This window comes from Hemibagrus wyckioides, linkage group LG01, assembly GCF_019097595.1.
Source record: "Hemibagrus wyckioides isolate EC202008001 linkage group LG01, SWU_Hwy_1.0, whole genome shotgun sequence".
NCBI classification, from domain to species: domain Eukaryota; kingdom Metazoa; phylum Chordata; class Actinopteri; order Siluriformes; family Bagridae; genus Hemibagrus; species Hemibagrus wyckioides.
In genome coordinates, this window is record NC_080710.1 from 21,175,642 (window position 1) to 21,200,224 (window position 24,583).

The 24,583-nt window shown below is 40.4% G+C and overlaps 1 protein-coding gene across 1 annotated transcript in view; it reads left to right on the plus strand.

The window, feature by feature from the left end:
• The window catches only part of rspo2 (R-spondin 2), a 53,997-nt gene that overhangs the window by 11,166 nt on the left and 18,248 nt on the right, over positions 1-24,583 (plus strand). Inside the window, exons 3-5 of the mRNA XM_058397469.1 lie at positions 13,408-13,593; positions 21,908-22,051; positions 22,908-23,096. Of these exons, the coding sequence (XP_058253452.1) occupies positions 13,408-13,593; positions 21,908-22,051; positions 22,908-23,096 (519 nt within the window). The remainder of the gene's footprint in view (positions 1-13,407; positions 13,594-21,907; positions 22,052-22,907; positions 23,097-24,583) is intronic.

Sequence of the window (24,583 nt, forward strand, 5' to 3'; positions counted from 1 at the left end):
CAGTAGAGGGTCTTGACATGGATAATAAGATAATAAAATTATGGGGACAGATCTTTTGTTATTCCTTATTCTTTGGCACTGAATAGGTTTTTAATCCCAATTCATAAGTGCACTCCATTTATTAGTAAAAGAGAAGAGAACAGAAAATGTAGCTCTGGAAGAGTTTAAACTGAAAGCGGACTTAAGAGTTAGGAGCTTTAGTTCAATGAGAAACGCTGACTATGTTTAATTTACATCGAAATCAGTAAATAAATTAAGTCCAATGGACGAGAAAACAGGAAACTCTCAAATTAAAAAAATGAAAACTGTGACCACATTTCCAGCTGTGCTTGAATCAGGGGGGATCAGTGGGGGCTCAAGTACGTCTAGGCTAGAGGGAAGTGTGCATGATTGTAACACCACTAAATCACAGTATCATCAAAATGATCCACAGTGTCCTCTGCTTGCCCCATTCCCCCCTTACACTTGTCCTTTGTTGACATGGTAGAGAGAGAGAGAGTGTCGTAAACTCTTCTTTAGATCAGAAAACCCAGCAGAACAAATCTGTGCTACAGTATATGGATCTCCTCCTGCACTCTGAATGGCTTTCGGTTCTTTAGCCAGCTTGAGGAGAAAGTGCTGACGAGGCTTTTGCAAAGACCCGAAGCTCAGGCTAGGTGCTGACTCTCACTGGCAGTGCTGCTGGTAACCGCTGGACGCAGGTTATGGCCAAAGCAATTTAGCCACAGCCAACCTAAGCTCCTTACAGCAGCCACAATGTTTGCGCCGTTGTCTATTCTTATGCATAACAACTTTGCTTCCTTGAGCAACCACTCCACAAGCACATTTTTTTAGGCTCTCAGCAAGACTGCTATGTGGTTGTCTGGGATAAATGCAGTTTGAGGACAATGAGACTTGAGCAAGCAGTCAGAAATGCACTGAACTATGATGCTCATGAATGGGATCACGTCTACACTCGACCACTTACGTTCTTAGAGGAAAATATCTGACATCTGTTAGTGCTTGATTTTTTTTTTTCTTCTTTGTGTCCTCATATAGTTTTGGAACTTGTACTGCTGAATATGAGAGTTGAGCAACACTCTTAATAGTGTTCCCCAGCATTAACTTTATCTTTTTTAGTGCTGTAGAGGTGAAGTTGGGAAGCATGGTTCGGTCATTATGTTCCTGTACTGTTTTAACGCAGGAAGGCAGCATTCCATATGGGTTTTCTCCAAGTTTTAAGGTTTCCTCCCAACTCCTAAAACATGCCAGTATGTGGATTACCTACAGTAGGTGTGAATACACAGTGGTGTCTGATCTAGTATATATACCTCACACACAGTGTACCTGTGAGAGACTACAGATCCTCTGACCAGGATAAAGTCCCTACTGAATATGAATATGATTGCATGTATTAAAGCCGATTCTACTTATTGCCTCATTAAGATTTATGATTCATTTTACTATATTTGTTTCCTAAAACGCAAGATGATAAATGCCATATATATATTCCGGTGCAGTATACAGGAAAAACTATAAGATATTCAGCGCAGACTTCACAAACACAGGTTTCAAAGCAACAATTGTAAATGTTAATGAGTATAATAGAATAGTGCCACTTTTGTTCTTCCACAAAAATTCTTCCCATTGCTCCCTTTCCCGATAACACTGACACACTGGTCAATTCAGATGCTTTGTTTAAGATCTCAGTTTGGAGAAAGTATCAACATTATCATATTGTAGACTACAGTATTTTATAATAATAACAACAACAAGTCTTCTTCTTCTTCTTCTCATTATTATTATTATTATTATTATTATTATTATTATTTCAGAGCATGATGAGTTTACTTGATATAAGGACTTTGGCTTTTCTATGATATCTGTTTGAACATCTACTCAGACTGCTATATATTTTCGTTAAGAACTCACAAGTTGTAGTTGAAGGCTTTTCCCTCCGTTGTGCTCTGTGGGGCTCGAGTAAGGTGCCGTCAGTCTCTACTAATGATGTTTGATGTTTGTATCTCCATCTTTGGCATCAGGCTTTTGAAGTGTTCTCCAAGTGGCCAGGACCATATGTGAGAGTGTGTGCGTGACTCTCTGTGGGCACCCCTGTGGTGTTCCACACTTTTGACCCTGTGGACCTTTTTCTGATCTCGGTTGTGTGCATGGGGTTGAGCAAGGCTCTGGTGTGAGGTGGAGAGAGGTGTTCTTTAGAGAGTTAAGGATATACAACCACGCTGCAGTATTTGCATTGCCTATGACGGCAAAGGTGACATGATAAGCGTAACAGAGCATTCGTATGGGTGTGTGGTATGTGTCTGTCCATCTCGGTGGCATTGCCAGGAGTTCATTTCAGGGGGGTAAGGAAATATGCTAAATTAATTCACTCCATGATCTGTATAATTAAATGAGTTCATGTAGCATGCTCCTGCATTCTGGCTGGACATTAGACAGTTAGCAGAGGTGGTGGTGATATTCAGAATTTTAGATTTCATTATTTAAGACATAATCTACCATCAAGCAGTCATCTTCCTTTTCTCTTACTCCAGTATTTCATCCTGCTGTCCCCTTAATATCCTTATGCTCAGAGTACAAATAGCTGGCTAGCAGCTTTCAAACAGCATCTGAAAAATGCATAGTCCTGATTGGTTAATCAGCCAATACAACAAGGTGAAACAAAGTAAGGGGGTAACACCTGTTGTGGGCAAATATGGAGAAATCATAATGATAACATTGACCTTTCATGAATGTCAGTATAGTGCAGTTGTGTTTTATTTGTATGTGCTGTTTAATTATCTGTGCTGCTTTTGTTTTATGTAAACTGTTCTTGATTAAGCATTTGAAATTTGTTATATAATAGTTCATGGAGGTTCACACCTGAAAGCTCTACACCTCAGCTACACCCCAGCTTCAACTCTGAGTATTTGCGAGTCTCCAGGCATCAGGAATCCCTGTTTGTGTGAGGTTTTGGGGGTTGGAGTATTATTTGATCATGTGGGTGCAGAGGAATGCGCAAAAATAGCAGACTGGAGGTTTCCTACATTGGGTGATAAAATTGGAGGGAGTTTCATTGATCTGTGGCTGTTGTAACTGCACCTCTCAGAGCTGGAAGCACAAAGCCAATTCCTGAAGAATAGTGCATGAGAGTAACTGAGTGAGTGAGTGAGTGAGTCTGTGAATAAATAAATGAATGAATGTATGTATGAATGAGTGAGTGAATGAATGAATAAGTGAGTGATTGAATGAGTGGGTGAGTGAATGATTGAATAAGAGGGTGAATGAATGAGTGAGTGAGTGAGTGATTAATTGAGTGAATGAATGAGTGAGAAAGTGAGTGAGTAAATGAGCGAGTCAGTGAGTGAGTAAGTGAGTGAATGAGTCACTGACTGAGTGAGTCAGTGAGTGAGTGAGTGAATGAGTCACTGACTGAGTGAGTGAATGAATGAGCGAGTCAGTGAGTGAATGAGTCAGTGAGTGAGTGAATGGGTGAGTGAGTGAGTGAATGAATGGGTGAGTGAATGAGTCAGTGAGTGAGTGAATGGGTGAGTGAGTGAATGGGTGAGTGAATGAGTCAGTGAGTGAGTGAATGGGTGAGTGAGTGAGTGAATGGGTGAGTGAGTGAATGAGTCAGTGAGTGAGTGAATGAGTCAGTGAGTAAGTGAATGGGTGAGTGAGTGAATGAATGGGTGAGTGAGTGAGTGAGTGAAAGGGTGAGTGAGTGAGTGAATGGGTGAGTGAATGAGTGAGTCAGTGAGTGAATGGATGGGTGAGTGAATGGGTGAATGAGTGAGTGAGTGAATGAATGAGTCAGTGAGTGAATGAATGGGTGAGTTAGTGAGTGAATGGATGAGTGAGTGAGTGAATGGGTGAGTGAGTCAGTGAGTGAATGAATGGGTGAGTGAGTGAGTGAATGAATGGGTGAGTGAGTGAGTGAATGGGTGAGTGAGTCAGTGAGTGAATGAATGGGTGAGTGAGTGAGTGAAAGGGTGAGTGAGTGAGTGAATGGGTGAGTGAATGAGTCAGTGAGTGAATGAATGGGTGAGTTAGTGAATGAATGGGTGAGTGAATGAATGAGTCAGTGAGTGAGTGAGTTAGTGAATGAATGAGTGAGTGAGTTAGTGAATGAATGAGTCACTGAGTGAGTGAATGGGTGAGTGAGTGAGTTAGTGAATGAATGGGTGAGTGAGTGAGTGAATGGGTGAGTGAGTGAGTGAATGGGTGAGTGAGTGAGTGAGTGAGTGAGTGAGTGAATGGGTGAGTGAGTGAGTGAGTGAGTGAATGGGTGAGTGAGTGAATGGGTGAGTGAGTGAATGAATGAGTCAGTGAGTGAGTGAATGGGTGAGTGAGTGAATGAATGAGTCAGTGAGTTAGTGAATGGGTGAGTGAGTGAATGAATGGGTGAGTGAGTGAGTGAGTGAGTGAATGGGTGAGTGAGTGAGTGAATGGGTGAGTGAGTGAGTGAATGGGTGAGTGAGTGAGTGAGTGAATGGGTGAGTGAGTGAGTGAATGGGTGAGTGAGTGAATGAATGGGTGAGTGAGTGAGTGAATGGGTGAGTGAGTGAATGAGTGAATGGGTGAGTGAGTGAGTGAATGAATGAGTCAGTGAGTGAGTGAATGGGTGAGTGAGTGAGTGAATGGGTGAGTGAGTGAGTGAATGGGTGAGTGAGTGAGTGAATGGGTGAGTGAGTGAGTGAATGGGTGAGTGAGTGAGTGAGTGAATGGGTGAGTGAGTGAGTGAATGGGTGAGTGAGTGAGTGAATGGGTGAGTGAGTGAGTGAGTGAGTGAGTGAATGGGTGAGTGAGTGAGTGAATGGGTGAGTGAGTGAGTGAGTGAGTGAGTGAATGGGTGAGTGAGTGAGTGAATGGGTGAGTGAGTGAATGGGTGAGTGAGTGAGTGAGTGAGTGAATGAATGAGTTAGTGAGTTAGTGAATGAATGAGTTAGTGAGTGCATTCAGCTACAGGTGTGAATATTAGGTGTGAGTTTTATGTGTGATAAATGACCCACAGGTGTGTTAATTAGATCCATTCCACTTCCCACCCGTTTTTACATTCTTTTTTTATTTCAGCTTCACCTGATTCTATTGCTTTCTTTCTTTTCCTGATTCATTTTTGTGATATGTCTTTTTATTTACTTTTTGTGTCTTTGCCAGTGTTGTACACAACAGCCAAGTTTTAGTTGAATAAAACAAAAAGGTACCTAAAATCACAAGAAAACTACTTAATTAGAATTAGTAAATTATCTGATGTAATTATGTGCTGATAAATCCAGATAAAACATGTTGGTTTTGTTCCATGTTGTTTTGTGTGTTCACATATTTTCCATTTTGACCGATAACTTAAAAAGTAATGAAGTTTGATTCAACTCAGCCTTTTTTTTGTGAAAACTTTTACTCGTTTTTTTCCCAGTTTGGTCATTTGCCAATTCCCACCCAGCTCTCCTCTAACACATGACTAGGGCTTAAACCAGGGAGGCTGAAGGCTAAAGCTGTGTTCACAGACACAATGATTTTATTGCTGTAAGTTCACAGTCTCTATGCTTTGAAGTCACTGGTAAGCGTTCCTACTACCGGTTCACATTGCATTAACTTTTATCATAACATTCATTTCACAAGTAACATACCACTTGACAACAAACCAGTTATCTTGTAACTAAAATTCTGGAAACATTCTGGAGGGAGATTTGGTGTTTGTGTATATTCAGTAGTGTATGTATGCATCTTGTCATATGGGATGAAGAAGAAGCAGTGTGTTTGATGATGTGTGATCACGCTCTCCTGCCTTCACTGCCATTGGTAGTCACTGAACCAAATCGCCCCATATTTGGATATAGTTAAACTTTTCTGAACATTATCACATCACTGGTCACACCCACATCTAGTCGCCATCGGTTGCCGGTGCTCATGTCACCAGCTTCCATTGACAATGAGTACTCTCTGGTTGCTTTGTTGCTGCAAGTCGCAGTATTTCTGAATGTAGCATAACACATGCTTCCTCTGAGACACATGCGTCATAAATCTTCTTAAACTGCTGCTCATGCTGCATCACAGGGAGAAGTAACACACACTTTTTTATCTTCTGCATACATGAGCTTGTAGATGCTGATGATTGGTTTGTGTCTGTCTGACTGATGAGGGGAGAGTAACTCCACACCTCACACCCAGAGACCTTCTGCTTTGAGTGGCCGTGGCATCGTCAGGATTTGATCTCTAAGTTCTTTTAAACAAATGTTGAACTTTGGAAATGATTTTTGGTGATTAGACATCTCAGAAATAACGTTTGAAAATCGTTAGATGTATTTCTTTCCCTTTTTTTAAATAGAATGAATCATTGCAGTAACAAATATGTCTAAGGAAATTCATTGCAGGAAAAACATCTTTTCAAATGTAAAGGAGCAAAAGATACTGTTACTCTCTGCCCTGCTCCCTTTCCCCCACACATCATCGCCTTCATCTTTAGCTCTTTTATTTAGTGAGGATAACATGATCTTACTGCCCTGTGGGGTATTCCAGAAGTTGGAACAGTCCACATTTTCTACTAAAGGAGAAAAACCTAAAACACATGTCAGTGTGTGCTTGGGCACGCTCCTCCAGAGAGAACAGCTCTTGTGACGAAGTGCTGATTGCACTGCCTGCTGTTCTAGGATGCTCTGAGCACCTGTGTGCATCATTTTGGCCCGTCTTGCGTGCCTGAAGAGAATAAGCAGAGATCAGGCAGCTCGCCCCACTGCTGTTTCAGGAACATACCTGAAAGCGTGCTCTGACCTTCTGTGGTTTTTGTTGTTTTTGGAGAAGTTAATGGTTATAACATAATGAGCCGCAGGACATCAGGTGCTAATTGGGAAAATCTGCTGGTTTGTGGTTGTACAGCTGTTGTCTAGTGACCAGTTTTCCACATATTTACTGCAGCTACAAGGCTGTAGATGAGATTTTCATTTCAGTTCAACATTGCTACACAGCAGCTTTACATGTCTATAAATTCTGGATGTAAGTTTTAAATGTAGAAATTGATCTCTAGTGAGCAAATCAGACGCGACAATGAAAACTCGACAAGGAAAAACTGAGATGAGGCAAGGTTGAACCCTTGAGAGGAACCGGAATCAAAAGGCAAGCCTTCCTCATCTTCATGACACCACAATATGTATATAAACAATAAAATAACTAAATGAATTCATTCAGACCAAGTACTAGCAACTAATTTCCATTTTAGCAGCAGCAGCAGGAGCAGGATTCTGAGGCACTTCTACAGTCTACACTTTATATCTCTTTCTGTAGACTGCAGTATATTACTGCCAGCTCCTGACTATTGCCGGATACATTTATATATGACATCCACTGTTTAAGCACGGAGATTCGATCTACAAATTTACCAATGTCTGGCTTTCATGCTAAAGCCTGCAGCAAAGGAACCTCTCCAGTTAAGCTAATAATATGGCAAAGTAAAAAGCATTTATTCAGGCACATGCTGCTAAAGCATTATAAGCACTGAGATTGCTCTAAATTGTAAACATATGCATACAGTGCGAACTGTTAAAGTAAACTTGGAAAAAAGGCCTGAACCTCCAAATCCCGACCATTTCCAGCTGTAAAGTACTTTAAAATGAGGGCCAACATATTTGCCGATAAACTGAAACAGAAATGCATTTTTGGAACATAAAGTGTTGTATCCCCTTAACCATGAGAGACCCCCCCACTCCTTTTTTTAATATTTAGCAAAGAAAGACTTCCACAAGTATAATGCCTAAAGTCATGTATAATGCATGGGGGGCACGGTGGCTTAGTGCTTCACACATTCGCCTCCAGGGTTTGGGGGTTTTGTTCCTGCCTCTGCCCTGTTGAGTGGAGTTTGCATGATCTCCCTGTGCCTCAGGGGTTTCCTCTGGGTACTCCGGCTTCCTCCCCCAGTCCAAAGACATGTGTTGTGGGTTGATTGGCATCTCTGTGTGAACGGGTGTGTGTGATTGTACTTTGCCTCCCTGGGTATTGAGGGTTTCCCCCGCTTTGTATCCCAAGTCCCTGGGATAAACTCTACGTTCCCTGAGTACCTGTGTAGGATAAGCGGTACAGAAATAAGGTGGATAGACTGAAGGTTCATGCATGTAGTTGGTTTGATGTTTTTATTCAGCCATCCATGCACTGCTTGATGCACTTTGTTGACCTTCTGAAAGCTTTATTGCAAGGACATGACTCCCAATTTCCAGGACAAGTGGCTAGAACTTTTGGCAGCCTATGTCTGGTCTTAGACACTCAGCAAGGACGCTGTGAACTTGATAGCACTCAAAGTCAGAGAAACAGAAGCGTTTTTCTCCTGTGGTGTGCTATAGTTTTAATAGTCTTGCTTTTTAGGAGTGCATTACCCAAGGACTTTAAGGATGTTATATTACAAGTGCATGCTTCTGTTGGCAAACTTCATTTCCACCACAGAACAGAGACCTCATAAGACGGCTTGGGTTTAGCTGCTGAGGGCTGAGGTTTACCCAGAGCTCTGGCTGTTTATGTCGAAAATATTGCTTCGCATGATTGAAAGGTTACTCAGTTTGTTTTGTTTTATTTGTGTTTTTAATCAACAGGTGCAGGTTTATAGGTTAGTTCTTCATGCATACATTCATCTGATAACTTCAGTTTAAATTTTATTAGTGATTTGCCTTCCTTGGAAGAGAACACTTTCTGGAATTGATTCATGGATTAATTTGTTCTTGTTTTTTTTTTCTTGAATTCTGCAGAAATAGAACATAGATAAGAAAAGTAAGTGTGAGCCCATCAGGTTGTGAGTAAAACACTTGAGGTGGTTGTAGTAGTGGTGAGGGCCTCGGTTGTTCTTTAGCAGCTTTAGCAGTCTAATGATGCCTCACATCTGTCTTTTACACAACTCTCACTAATTGGATGAACACAAAATTACCCTTAGTGATGTGGGTAACTTACTTACTAGGGGGAGCAATCAAAGCTCACAATCAAAGTTGCAGTTTTTTTATAGCTCGATGTGATAGAGAACAGTGAGAGGGACGGAGTGTGGTAGCATGAGTGTTGGAGGAGAGAGAGAGAGAGAGAGAGAGCATATTGGAGGTCTGCTCGGGTCTACAGCTGTCACGGTTGTTTAGCATTCGTTAAATGTACCTGAGATGGAGCACTATTCAGCTGGATCTTACTTGTGCCCTAATTGCTCTTGATCACAGTTCAAAACCAACCTCCTCTGGCTGAAGGAATGCAGCAAAGGCCAAATATGGCATCATGCCTTGTGCTATGGGCTCTCAATCTGCATGAACAAAAGAGAAAAACGTACCTGATGAAACCACATTATTACCGCTGCACTTGGACAGAGAGACACTAATATAGAATTAATTTGGAAGGATATTTTACTCCACGCAAATTAGATTTCATTTTTCATCGTGTCGCGACACGCAGACGGAAATCTGCTTGTCTGGATGAATGTTTTAGCCCTTACTACTGAGTGCCCGGTGTTCCTGTGTGGTGACGGCTACGAGGTTAAGGAACACTATTGTTAGTTATGAAAGGAAAGTAAGTCTTGCCTGTGTGACAGACGTCATAAATCCTAAAACCAAAGAGAAAGACTGAGTGAATATGGGAAAGAAATAAAAACCTGGCTAAGAATGAAATAACATCTTCAAAAGAATAATGATCTGCAGGATTTCTGTCCAAACGTATCCAGACATATACCTTTAATCAGTTAGTCCAGACACTTTGTCTTTTCTGTCATGGGCTCCTTCCAAGCTGACAAGAAATGAGGTGATGTTTTGGCTGATTGACATTTTGGTCTCTTTTTATAACACGGTGACATAGAACATGGTTAGCTGTATTTGTTTTAACTTTTCTAAATGCAGTGTTGAAAGTGCTGATTATTATTATCAGGGATTTTATCAAGGACCTTGAAAGAATTGTTGATTCAGATTCAGGTAACCAGGTTTTAAAACATGCGGACCTGTCATGAGGTTTACTGTTTATTTATCGTTTATGGAGCGAGCCAGTACTTTGTAACAATCACAGGTTTTCTGACACAGGAAACATGACATGCTGCAGTTCTGTTTTATTGAATCATAGAGAGAGAGAAAAAATGAGAGAAGCTGGTGCAGGTACAATTGTTTATAGCTGTTAGAGCATAAGTAATGAAAGGAACTAATTTGTTTTGCAGCATTAAATATAACTATAAATGGATTAAATGTATGAACTGCTGTTTTTTTTAGTATGTAACTATACTGCTGTAGTATAAGAGAAATAAATCTCATATAATCAACTTGTAATGTAAGGTTGTAATGGGGGTAAAATATCACAGCCCCTTGTCTTTGATTATTGTTCTATATCAACATGCCCTTTATTTCATTGCTTACTTCATTCAGCCATGAATTGTGAGGTATCAAAAACAGATTTGCATTATTCATGGAAGTTTCAAATGTGGACTATAACTTTTAGAAATGTAAAAATGTAAAGGTGCACATGGGCTTAGTGGTTAGCAAATTTGCCTCACACCTCTAGTGTTGGGGGTTTTGATGTCGCCACAGTCCTGCTGGTGCATGTTCTCCCCATGCTTAGGGGTCTCCTCCAGGTTGTCTGGTTTCCTCCTCTAGTCCACTGTTGTATTTCTGAATTGTCACTTGTTAATAAATGTATGTGTGTGTGTGAAATGGTGCCCTGTTATGGTTGGTACCCAGTCTAGGGTGTCCCCTTCCTTGTGGCCTGAGTCCCTGGGATATGATTCAGGCTTTCTGTGGAGGATAAGCTGTTCAAAAAAGAATGTCAAATCTAAATACACTCATACTTTGTACTATAGCATCAGTTGAATTAGTTTTATCCACTGCAATTTACACAGAGCCTGGAATTTCTAGAAACCAATACGCTTTGATCGCTAGCATTCGTCTGTGACTTAAAACTTTGGCAGAGAAGCTGTTTATATATAAAGTGCAGATTGTTGTTCTCAGATCTTGGATGCAGTGTAGCGTGTGAATGGTGAAGGCTGATGTCTTTATGAGGGGAAGCTACAGCCACTAAAAAGCAGTTGACTTAAACTACCCCATCTATCCCAAGTTAGACACGAATCTAAGTTGAGTGCTGAGTATGAATTAGGTGCTACACAGGCTTGTTCAGTTGTTTCCGCTCTAGGTAACTGTCTGTACTGTGTGTAAAAGGGGCGAAAGTGATATTGGAAGCTCGTTATAATTTCTGGTTTAGAGCTTAAACGTGAGCCCCTCGAGCAACTGTTGAAAATATTAGGTGGGATAAGAGACTCCAACCATAGTTGTTAAAGCCTCAGGTATAAATCAATTGGCGGTGAAAAAAATTTCCATAAAATGTGGAAGCCCTGAGTCCTCGAGGACAGCAGTTGGACACCCCTGTCTGAAATGCACTGAATCTCAGCCTCCTATTTGACATAGCTGTGGTTTGAACTGGAGCAAAGACGGGACCTTACTCCAAAATCTCATCATAGCGAAAGCTAATCTCTTCAGCCATCAGCTGAAACCCATGCTTTCGAGTTTTCCATTTGTAAAAGCTTAGTGTGTGGAGAGCACAGGCTCTGCTGTACATTCTGGATAGGATGTTACACAATGCAGCAAGCAAAAACAAATCCTCACAAAGCAACAAAGCCCTGCGTATGCATAGGCTGATAAGTCTAACAGCAAGCAAGCATTTAACGGAAGCGTCATTAATGGGAATGTTGCTGAAACAGCTATGAATTGTTTCTTAACTACTAATAGGTGTTGTTGAAATGGATGACCGAGCTGCTGGCTGGATGAAGTTAAAATGGGCAAAAGATGAGGAAAGAAAGCAACAGTTTGCAATACCACCCACCGACTAACTGATTGAATGCTCCAATGGCTGTCTGCTTTTTATACTTCCAGCCCAAATTTCCTCAATTCTCCATGCTACAATAGCAATCAGGGTGTATGCTGGTGGGGGAGGAGAACACAAATGTCAGGTTACTGTAAACACGTCAAAACTGTATACCATATGCCTGTGCAAGTGTGCAATGCGGTTGCATAAAAATGCGCCTACTTATCCTTCTCATCACGTACTGTAAGCGTGGAATATAAGACCCAGCTAAACAGAAATTTGATACGGAATTTTGTTGTCATTGAAATAACCTGAAGACGACCTTCTGTACAACTGACTTTGATGTCAGTATCAGCAATATTCAAGATGGAAGACTAACTTAGATATTTATTTAGGTTTATTTTTCCGGGGGGGTGGGGGTGGGTGGGGGGCAAACACTAAAACGTTGGTTGTATCGTAAAAAAAATATTTAATGACAGAATGTGACACATTATTTACATTGCTCAACAGTATATCAAATGCAGTATATACATTGCATGTCTGGAAAGAGCCACAGAGAAAGCTGATAGTTTGATAGTATGGATCGTTTTACATTACCTCCTGTTGAGTTTTGGTTCCCATAAATCTTTCTTTTTTTTTTCCTAGCCAAGGCAATAGATATTGGGTAGACATTGCAGAAAGATGCAGATTGCATGCAGGCTGAAACACACAACCTACGATCGATATAGACTTTATTAAGAGTCTTTAAAGAACTAAATTGAACCGAATTGAAATAAATGACATATCAGCTTTTAATTCCCAAATGACTTTTTGCTTAGTAGGCTTGTCATCTGTCATTGTCAAGCAAAAGAAGGATAAACATATATAAAGTCAACATCAGGTGAATAAAAAGAGAAAGTCTTTAAAGATTAGATAAATGGATGAGAGGGCTCCTGAGGGGGTAGCCCTAATTTCTAGCAGCAAGAATCACATTTTGAAAAAGTAGGAAAAAATCCTACTTATGTAAATGTACACTTTTTTTTTTTGCTCCATTAGCCATCCTATAGTTATTAACACTTCCCAATGAAGTTAACTCAAAAACTGTTTAGAGATATAAAGAGCAGCACAGGACCTCATTCTGCTCGCTCTCCCACAGCATGTTATTTTCTACAGCATTGTGGTAGGTCATACACTTAGGCCCGTTACTCTATCTCGGTGTGTGATATTTAAAACTTGGCTCCAATCAATAGCGCCGTCTCTTGTTTGCAGCTATTGTGTGCTCCTGAGGACATTTTCCTGTAAACTGGACACTAAGAAGTTACACTAGGAGGAACTGTCTAGTTATTACTGGCTCTTTCTTCTTCAAAATCTGGCTCGTAGTTACTGCTGTTTTGGCTTTTTCCCTACAGCAGTTAAGCTCAGAACCAAACCATAGCAATGTTCACAGATTTTTTATTTTTACTGTAAATATGACGATTTCTTGATTCATTGAGATTCGTAAAAAATTACAGTACAAACAGATCAATTATGTCAGCGTTTCTTTAGAAAATATTGTTGTTGTTCTAAAAAAAATAATGTAATAGATGTTATGTTGTGTCATTATGTCAAGATCGTCAATGTATCAATGCTGTTTGGTAAAACCGATGTATGTCCTGTCATGTGTTCCAGCTAGCTATGTTTACCCTCCCTGCAAAGGCTGCTCAGTGTGTTCGAAGGACAATGGGTGTATGACGTGCCAGCCCAAGCTCTTCCTTTTCCTGAGGAGGGAGAGGATGAGGCAGTACGGCGAGTGTCTCCACGTCTGCCCCTCTGGCTACTACGGCACCCGTGGGCCGGAGATCAACATGTGCTCAAGTAAGACCCTTCACTCTGTTAGTACTGCATGTGGAACACGTACACAGCCACACACACACACTCCTAAAGGAACATGTATAGAGACTTGTGTTTAGAACAGTTGAGGAGTGATCTTTCAGAGTCGGGCGAGTTGGATGGGAACCAAATGTCTTTAGAGTAGTCAAGCTCCATGAGCAGTCGTTCTGCTTCAATAGGTGCCATTTTGCATGTTTTACAAAGGTTGTTTGCGAAATGATCAGTATCAAAGACTTCACACACACACACTCACACATACGCACAGAGTCTTTTCACAACTTTGCTTTAACATTCCAAAATGTGTACAGTAAAATGAAACGGTTCGGTTTTAGTCTCTTTTCTGCCCATCATGTGCTCTGTAAAGACATCTGGATCCAATGCAGTTCACTGTGGAATCAATGGAAGTGAAATATGATTGGTTACATATACAGACGGAAACAACTGAATGACAGCACTGTGTTCCCATAACCATTCATAACAGACCCATGTCTGGTGGTTATATGATTTATTCAAAAATACTAGCTAACTTCCTTTTGAAACTTCCTGTCTCTTCTGTTAGAGGCTGTTCTGTCAAGTCTGTTGTGGTGGAGTTATATGTGAAGCCATGCTGATGAAATTACTATAATAATCTCTTAAGCCACTGTTTATCACATTTATCAAACTTGTAGTGCTGATTGAGGATCACTGTCTGCATTTTCTATCTCAAACACGGCCAAGCCAACACATATTCCAAAAGAATTCATCCAGATAGAAGCGACACCAGTACTGTATGTGGTTTAGGACACGACTCAAGTATTTCTGGATATTTTACACTCATTATATGTATAAAATGCAGGTGAAAGAGCAAATCTTGCAGCACACTTCTAGGTAGACTTGCTACTATTTGCATTCGCGACATCCCCACCAACAGAGCTAGCTCACTAGATAAAATACAGTTTGGAGAACAAAAAATATTATGTCTGGTTGCTTCAGATGTGTATTTTTATGACCTAATCTGTTCTCTTTGTCTATTTTATTATATGATATGTGTATTTAGTTTTCTCCGAGCCAGATAGTAATCTAGCTAAAAACACAGAGTGATAAAATATACACAAAAACAGAGAGTGTAACTCTTTCTCTCAAATGATTGGCTGTCTGTCACTAAAGGGGTCATAAAACTGAGGCGTAATAATATTTTATCTATCTATATTTCCATTGGACACAATAGAACAGCTCAGGAGCTATTATATGGCAGGAACTAAAATGCCAACATTTTTAAGCTATACAACTATAAAACAATAATAAAACAATACTTCCTATTGTTCCCTGACTCAGTTATTGCCTTTTCATGTAAAAAAAAAAAAAAGAAAAAAGTTCAGCTTTATATTGTTTGAATATACAATGAATAACACTGATCTTGTACATGACCCTTGAGACTAAATGTTGCTGAACTCAATAAATATTGTGATTAAAATTTTCTAATAAATAGACCGAAAGAGCTTGCAGGTTTTCTAATGAGGTATGACCGGTACATAAACCTTAAAGCCTGTATAACATACTCCTAGCTTAGAATTGTTTTTGTTTCCTAAATTTAACCAGACATCCCCCTCAGTAACATGCTGTTTGAATTAAGCGCTCAGTATTAAAACAATGGCGATGGAGGATAGCAATATTTAACGCCTATCTGTTGAAAGAATACAAAACTCCTATTAGCAAAATATGTCCCTCTCCTCCCAAAATGCTGGCCAGCATCATAACATTATTTTAACATTTGTATCTGGCTGGAGACGATCTGGGGCTTTTGTAGGTTTAGAGAAAAGCCTGAGGTGTTGGCTGAGTTTGTCATGTGAAAACAGAAAGGAACTCGAACCCAGTAGGTTGTGGGAGCCAAGCTTCTGACAGACGTGGCTGAAACGGTTCCTCAGAGGACCATGTCAGGACCTCCAGGCCCAATAATGTAGACACACCGCAGACACCTCAGCAAAAAAAAAAAAAAAAGCCACTTCCTTGCCCAAGACCAAGATTTTTTTTTCTCCAGTTTTAGTGAGCCCTGAAATATAGATGGGAAGTAGGTCTGAGATAAATTTCTGGTTATAAACTAGTGGTAAAAATCCTGGATCCTCTGAGCCATTTGTGTCATCTGCGAATATTGATCTTAAAGCAGACTGATGTACGACAAGTTAATCTGTGCTCCCATTTGAGTTGATCTTCTCCCAGAACAAAACCTCACAGTCACGTACCATTAGATCTCAACAGAAAGCTTACTTTGATCCCAATGTGATCCCAATTTCGGGCATAATCCAGTCTCACATTTGACCCTCATAATTCTTTAAGTTTTGATTTTTTTTTTTACTCCTGGGTTAAGCTGTTCTTATCTGTCAGGCATAATGGGATGTTCTGAGAAGACTAGCTCAAAAAGTTAATTGTGGGGAAATTGGCACACTGGAATCACATTACGTGGAATGCAACATTACGGATTGACTTGGTCACGTTTTCAAAAAAGCCGGCTCCGAGTTCACTTAAGGAGCTGTATGTTATTACACTCAAGTGTGTCTGTGTGCTGCTGTCTCCTTGAAAAATGCCTTGCAGACTTTTAGAGGGGAAAAAAACAACAAAGGCAGAGGAGCGGCAGGTTGACACTGTGTCAGGGAGCCTTTCTCAGGGGCGGGAGGGTCAGGTGGTGCTCTGAGACATCTACCAGACTGCACTCTCTCTAAACGCTCTCTGGTAAGCATCATCTCACTGACCCTAACCTACAGGTGCACACTTTACCCACAAGGGAAAAATGGGGTCATTCCACCAGTCCATGTGGGAAGATGGGCTAGAGTAAAGGGGGTACAAAGTGTTAGATGGGGAGGAAGTGTGATAGATAAAAGTGGAAAAAAAGAGGCTCTGAGGAAGCAAAAAGCTGTGCAGGTATCGTCAGTTTTTCCACAAGGTTGTCAAGTGAAACCCTCTCTCTCATTGATCTCACACCCTCCCAATTTCTTCTTTTCCTCCCAAATGACTCTTGACTCATTGTGTTTTAACAGTGTCTCACTGTTACAACACACACACACACACACACGCACACACACACGCACACATTCACATATGCACAGCTGAGGTGGTTCTACTGGAAATTAGATCTTAACTACAGTAAATGGAGAATCTGATAACAGCAATAACTTTACCAGCTGTCACCAAGACACTTAGCAGCTCAGTATGTTCATCCAACCCATTTATCTTTATAGGTATAGCGCTGCTCTGTAAAAGATAGAGGCACTGGAGATGGCAGCGTACAATGAATAATGTAATAATTCGAAGCATCATTGTGTCTTTACGGCAGTCCATTTTCACTCTAAGTCATTAAACTTTCAAAGCGATTCCTTTTAAATTGTGGATGATGAATTATTAAAATCAGGACAAACTGCTGGTGCTTCATATAGCTTACAACAAAGTGTTGCTCTGACTTTGAGAAGTCTGTAACTAAGATTGCATCCTTTCACGAGGATTCCCGTAGAATAGAGTAGGGGTTTCTGTTTTACAGAAGGATATACTGATTTGGACAGGCAGCCATCCGGTAACATATTGGCCTGGGTGTGGAGGCACTGCACTATTCACAAAGTTTGTATTAAATCTTTAAATATTTCCTAAATATACTGTAGATTGAACAAACAAACCAATAAATTCATAAATTAATTCATTAAGTCTTCCTTAATAGAGGAAGATTTTTCAGGGATACTAATGATTGGCACTATACTGGAAGCATGGAATAAATATCAGAGCTATAACAGTAACAGTGACTTTGTAATTCCATATACTCTTATTTATTCTTAAACAGCTTTGAACTTTTACTACATCAAGTATTTACAATTCACCTGATTTTGTTGAAGAAGCCTTAAGTGTTAAGTTTACCAACAAATTTAGTACTGCTTGCCTTTTCTCTGTAAAACCAAATATTGTATATGAAGATAATCACACTTTCCAGAGTCACTTAACAGATGTTGGATGTGATAATATAGTACCCAATACTATCCATTCCTTTTTAAATAAACAATAATAACAACAAAGTGTATATGCCACAAGGGAGTCATTTTATCCTACTTATTTTTTTGCATCATGCATATTAAAATATGTTCTAAATATTGTATTTATAATTCATACCACATTAAAAAATGCAGACCAGTCCTATCCCCTACCTTCATCCTGTTCTATCCATTTAGTGTATTTAAAGGAAATTTTCAGAAATTCCGTGTTGCTGCTTTGGAAGTTACACAAAATGCCCCATGCCCAGAATGGTACCCAAAAACCATTAAGGACACAGCCCAGCAAAATGCCGGTGTAAAGCTGCCAGAGCTCTATATCCTTTGGTTATGAATGGGCTGTTCCATTTACAGTGACGTCATTTGAGACCTGCAAAACAGCGGTTGCATTTGGCCCCCGTGCCTGCACCGACCACATAATGCAGCCTCGGCCAGACAGTGTGAAAGGCGCCTGTCCCTGATCTGTCAGCAGCTCTGTACAGAAGCAACACTAAATGGGTTTGGTGCATGCTGCTGATCTGCACATCAGTGAGACTATCTAATGCATCTAATCTATTTCTGTCCTGGCTGAATGGGAGCTTCCTCTGCTTCGGTGGAAGAAGAACATTTTAAGTTAGACTTTCCTTCTTAAGTAGTGATAGCCAGGAATGTTGAGTTGCTTGTAATTTGTTCTGTTAATGATAGATGGGAACTATCTCAGTGATAGATGGGAACACCATTACAGCTCTAGTGTGCAGAGTTGCCTGTGCAACCGTCAGCACTGTCCCTGTTAGTGCCCCGGGGAAAACCGCAAAAGGCTTGGCTTACCATTCAGCATTACTAGATGACATGGCTGGGTGTGAGCAAGACATCTGTGTGATATGCCTTCACCAGCAGAAGGTCAGAACAGCCAGGCTGCCTCCGCTGGGCCTGCTGAAGGAAAAATGGAAAAATGTGGCTGGATTTTTTCCCCCACCTCGGCATGGTGGTTAGAGGCTGGTTGAGGGCGGACATCCCTGCTGCACTAAGCATCTACTGAAAGCTTCACAAGGCTTCGGGCCAAATTCAACTTTTGTCCACTTTTTAAAAAAAGACCTGACCTGTGGGTGTCTAGTCGACTTGCTTTTATAAGCAGGATTTATGTGTCTGACGAAGTTTGCTCTAAATCTGCCTAAATCTCAACACTGCCATATATATATTGCAACATATACAAAAACCAAGGATATAAAGTCATACACTAAAAATAAAAAAGTGTAGAAGTTGTGAAAGGATTGTCATTTTTTCATTGCACTAATTGCCATGATTAAATGATTAAATTTTTTTTTGAAGCAGAGGCATCAGATTCCCACATGTGTATGCCAGCTCAGATGATCTCATTATTCCTCATTATTCTCCCAGGGCACCGATGATGCAGTTTCAATGTGGCAGATCAGTTAATCTGTTAATCCTACAGGAATACTGCAATCCAAGGCTGATACACTTGTGTCTCTTCCCTGTTCACCGATGCTGTGAGTGATTGCTACCACTAACAGCTTTCTATTGCAAAGATGGAAGCAACAAGAAAGAGTTGCTTGCGAATGTTTTTTCAACACTTTTGAGATCCTCTGACATTCTCACTTAGCAAATATCTATGCAGAAAGCCCACTGCATTGGAACCATTCCAAATTAAACATATTGTTCAAGGAGGGTAAAAGTGTAGAGAGAGCAGAAAGGTTTCAGCTCGGCTTTAAAAGAGGAAACGGAAGAGCAATGCCTGAGAGATTGAGGTGCTAAGATTAATGACCTGCTTGCCATAGTGAATAATGTAAACTAGGGGACAGCTCTGTGCACCGGGCCAAAGGACTTTAGTGGACTTACTGCGTGTACAGAAAGAGGAGTGCTGAAATGTATCATGGAAGGATGTAAATTTTCCAAGGAAAATTAAAGGAGCAGGATTTTGTTTTGAGTGTGTATCGAGAGAGAAGCCAGTGCAGCTCATACAGAATTGGAGTTAGAACTGATCAAGTGTTAGTGAGATCTCTGGTGACTGAGGTGTGTATACAGTGAAGCTTTTAGTCGGTATGCTAATGATTAAGAAGTTACAATAATTGAATTGTTTTTAAAAAATTCATGTACAAGGGTTTTAGCATCTCGGAGAAGGCAAGCAATATTACAAATATGGAAATAGGGCGAGTAATCAAATGTGAGACTCAAATGATATGATAAAGGTGTTGTGGCAGATAAATAATAATCTTGAGGTTGTTTTCCTAGTAGTTTTTGTGCTCGGTAGTTTTGGTATTATTACAAATCTGTTATGTCTAATACAAAAAAAAAGTTTTCATGAAATTTGATATTGCTTTTTGGCCTCTGCGGTGATGTTCAGTATTGCAGAATCTGGCCTGCTGTTTACAGATCAGGAAGCTGCTGTCTGAGCTTTATGCCAGACTTGTGTGTTTTTTTCCACCTGGTTTTCCCTTGTTCTTTCCCTTTTCTGTTGGGTAAATGATGTGATCAGGTGATGACAGGCTCACCATGGCTGATGGTTAATGGACGGGGAGGGTTGTCCAATTACAGATCTGATTTATTAGCTGTTGGTTCCTGTCATGTGCTGGACATGTAGAGACATCGAACTGCTCAGAGCTCTCATTCCGCTGGCAACAAAAGCACACCACATCCTCCTGTGTGGCCTTTGCCTCCATGCCAAGAACTCTACAGTACATTGAAACTTGACCAGCTAAAGCACATGTTTATCAAACAGGGCTGAGCTGTTGTGGTGTCTGCTGGTGGGACAATGTGAAGACAGCATGTTGGAGACAGATATGAGGAAAAGATTTGTTTACGTTGACTACCCAGTCTATTGTTGCACCATTCGGGAACTATGCGAGCTATTCAAGGATGGTTGAGCCTGTCTTATTATTCCTCGTATCACATCAAATGCTCATTGTATTCTGTTAAGAAACTTCTCAAAGCCTCAAAGATTCTCTGTTCTCCTCAGGCAGGAAATTCCCACTCATAATCTGCTTATGTTTTACTAGTCTGTTACTCCACAGCTGGAGCGTGGGATGGTTAGATAATGGTGATTGTGAAGGTTGTGTTCAAGACTGTAGCTGAGGTGAGTGTCATGTCAAAATTGGTCTGCCAGTGGTCTGCATCAAAATGCAGGAATCTTCTCAGACCTGTCTTGTTTAGACTGGTTTGGAGGACAGATTGGGGCAAAAATATGTAGGGACTTTTAATAAAATTCCTAATTGACGTTGCTTATTAACTGAGAAATTCTAAAACGATCCCTAATTAATTTCACACACTATGACAATAATCCACACAATAAACCCATATCCACAGAGCATCCAATTTACAAAAGCATGCATTCTGCTACATGTATAAAACCTAATTTGAGGAATCTGCATCTGGCATTTGAAACTCCACCTTTAGGCAATTAGACATGATACTAAAAAAAAAAAAATGAGGCAACAAAGAGCAACAATACTACATAATATGACCATTGAGGTGCCATGAAAAAGGCCTGAAATAGCTGAAATCTGAGAATCAAAGCCCATCAGACAATCAGATGTCTCATGTGGCTTTAAGCATCATTATAAACCAGATCACTCCAAGGAACTCCTTTTAATCATGTACTCTAGTGTATGGTCCTGTTGGTGAAGCTAATTTAATCTGTTTGAGAATCACATATTATTTGTCAAGTCCAATTTAGGCAGTGTGGTGCTGATAGGATGAGACAGCGTGGGTCAGAAGAGGAGACGTTTTTCACCATGCCTGGTGTCTGGCATTGGTCAATAGCTCACAAATGTCTTTCTCTTCCCTTCCTAAGTTAAGGACTCCAGCCAGAGCTGGATTTAAGCACAATACGGGGAATTTCACAACTTGGTGGTTAGAAGATCATTCATCATGTCCTATCTCTCTGGCTTTGAATAAATGATACATAACAGACTGTAAACAAATAAGGCATGTGAGCCACAGCTTCAGATACATAAAAGAGTAATTATTTAAGATAGACCTCTTGGCTTTGTGCTTCCTTCCCCTGCTAAAAGGGGTCATGATGAGGTAATCATTTGAGACCTCTAGTATTGGACGGTTGCATGAGCTCAACAGACACACACACACACACACACACACATGTCACGGTCTGAATTGTCTGTCAAGGATAAAGTGAATTCTGTAATTTAGCACTGCCCGAAGGAGACATTTGCAAACCTCACTTTTTAACCTTAATCGTTTTACAGCTCCTCACTCAGCCATGATCAGAAGCAGATGCGTAGATAATGTTTATGTGCTCACCACCTTTTTTATTTTAATCTCTCTTTCTTGCCTCTCTGCAGGATGTAGGATAGATAACTGTGAGACCTGTTTCAGCAAAGAGCATTGTACAAAGTGCAAGCCTGGCTTTTACTTGCACAAAACCCGCTGCTATGAGAAGTGTCCAGAGGGCTTCGCTCCACTGGATGACAGCATGGAGTGTGGAGGTGAGGAAAGTCTGCATAAGAGCAAGCACTTATATAGCATGGAGTAAGAAATAAAATGTGGATGGTCATGCTGTTACAGTAAAATAATCCACCAACAGAGTAGAAACTTTGGACCATCAATACCATGAAAGTGGATTCTTTTTTTCAACATAATGTAATATTAAGGTCCAAAGTATTGATTTGCTTTTATGCCACATTGATTTGGCAAAGATTACAATTTTAACATCATGCTTTTTAATCATTTATGGCAGCTTTTAAGGTTATGGAAAGCCTGTGAGACAAGGCTCTGCTATTACATATGCTATAACAGGTATAAACAGTTCACACCATAAAACCCCACAGCTTGTCATGTTACTGAGCAATAGTTAAAAGCACAAAGTTTGCTGTCCTGAAGACGTAATGACTGACACCTTCCATAAATATTAAGTAAATGTCTCTCCACAGAAGACTTCACCGTATAGAAGTCAACAAGAAGTATGGGTATTTGTTTGTAAAAATGAAAGCATATTATTCTATCTTGAATTATATTGAGCATCCCTCATAAAGTTCTCATGAATGAACTGCTACTGTTGAAACCATAATATACTAGAATGAGCACACAAATATAAAACTCTCTATGAGTCCCAGCCTGAACTGCTGTCCCAGCTACTATATAGAGACTATAGAGCTGTTATAGAGACTCAACATCTTCTGACAATCCAGTTTGAGAATTCACTTCACTGTTTAATAATCAGCAGGAATAACTGATCAAATTCTTTAGTGCAAACAGAGTAAAAATGACCACATTATGATCATCTTAGCTTTAATGTTGTGTGTTAAATGAGATGTTTTTAAAGCGCTTATCTTTTTCTTTCAGAGGGCTGTGAGGTGGGCCAGTGGAGCGAGTGGGGAACGTGCACCAGGAGAAACAAAACATGTGGCTTCAAGTGGGGATTGGAGACTCGCACACGGCATATTGTGAAGAAACCTCCAAGGGACACGATACCATGCCCTACAATTGCTGAGTCCAGAAGGTGCAAAATGCCTATGCGACACTGCAGGAAAGGTGAGATACGTCGTATATTAACACTCCTTTGGTTTAAATCTTTAAATGAAAGCCTGAAATGAAACTTTTTAAATGAGCTTCATGCAGATAGCATTTTGAGGGGATGCTAGTGACCGTCCTGCACTTCATACATCTCTGCAAGGTGCAGGTTTGCAAAGTCACTATCAGTGTTTAAAGTCAGTCAGAGATACATTTGCACATCTTCAGAAAGTCTTTCTTTTTCATGTAACAAGTACAGATATGCCAGTGATAATGACAATAAAATAAATATGCAAATTAGCCCATGACTTTTTTTTTAAACAGGGTTTAGCATCTTTTCCTTGAAAAGTATTGGCAGCGCTACCGTGGAGTGAGTGGGCAATGTGTAAAATCACTGGACGTATATTTTTGGTATATTTTTAAGCCTTGCTTGAGAAGAGACCATCTTATAGATTTCCTCCCAGTGAGAAAGGCCATATACAGAGACTGAGGCCATGTCCACACGTAGCTGGGTATTTTTAAAAAAGGGAGATTTTTCTACTTCGTTTTTTTTTTTTAAATTCTGTCCACACGACCTACATTTGTCCACATGAAAATGCAAAACGCCCTGTTAAGTGCTGTCAGGAGCGAGCCTAGCCAATCAGTAGCCTAGACAAAACGTCATTACAGGTTCCGGTAGTTTAACAACAATGGCACGTCACGGGAAAGCCATGCCCTTGACATGCAAAAATTTTATTGTAGAATGTAGAAGTCCGACCGGGTCTCGTCCAAAACCGCCATCGCTGTCTGCTGTCTGGTCTGTGTTGTCGGAGTTTTGTATGTAGCAGCAGTGAGCTTCGTTTTACATTCCGGCACCTCTGTTCATAACGTAATGTGCGAGTAACTGTGCGTGTATGTAAAAAGTCCAGTAAGCAACGTTAACACAGTCACTAGTTTACGTAAGTAATGCCATTGCACAAAATATCTTCATAAACAAAGCTCATAAAATCAAGGAGACCGGCACATAGACAGTGACGTCAATTCGTCAAAATCTCCACACGACACCACTGAAAACGGAATTTTGGAAAATCTTCAATTTGGCCAGAGTTTTCCAAAAGCTCCGTTTTCAATGACCTCAAACTGAAGTTTGCATGTGGATGAAAGGCCAAAACGCAGAGAAAAATCTCTGTTTTTAAAAATACCTGGCTACATGGCCCGAGACAAACATGCAGCACTTTCACATTCACCTGTTTCATCAGAATTTTCTTCTGCGTTACACTGTCTTCTCTAACCTCAGTACTTTTTATGTGAATTGTAAGTGGCTGGTGGTGTGTTTTCATGCATGATACATTAGTGTTTTTCCATGCTCACTTTAGTCTGCCTGCTATGTTTTGCCGCAGTATATTTTCTCTTGGCTTCTCCTCTCTCTTCATAGTGGAATTGCTCAGTGTATGAAGTGCAGTGGCACTCTCTGTTTCCTCTCGTCTACTCAAGACTTATTTGCGGTACGTGCTGCACGCAGCTTCACT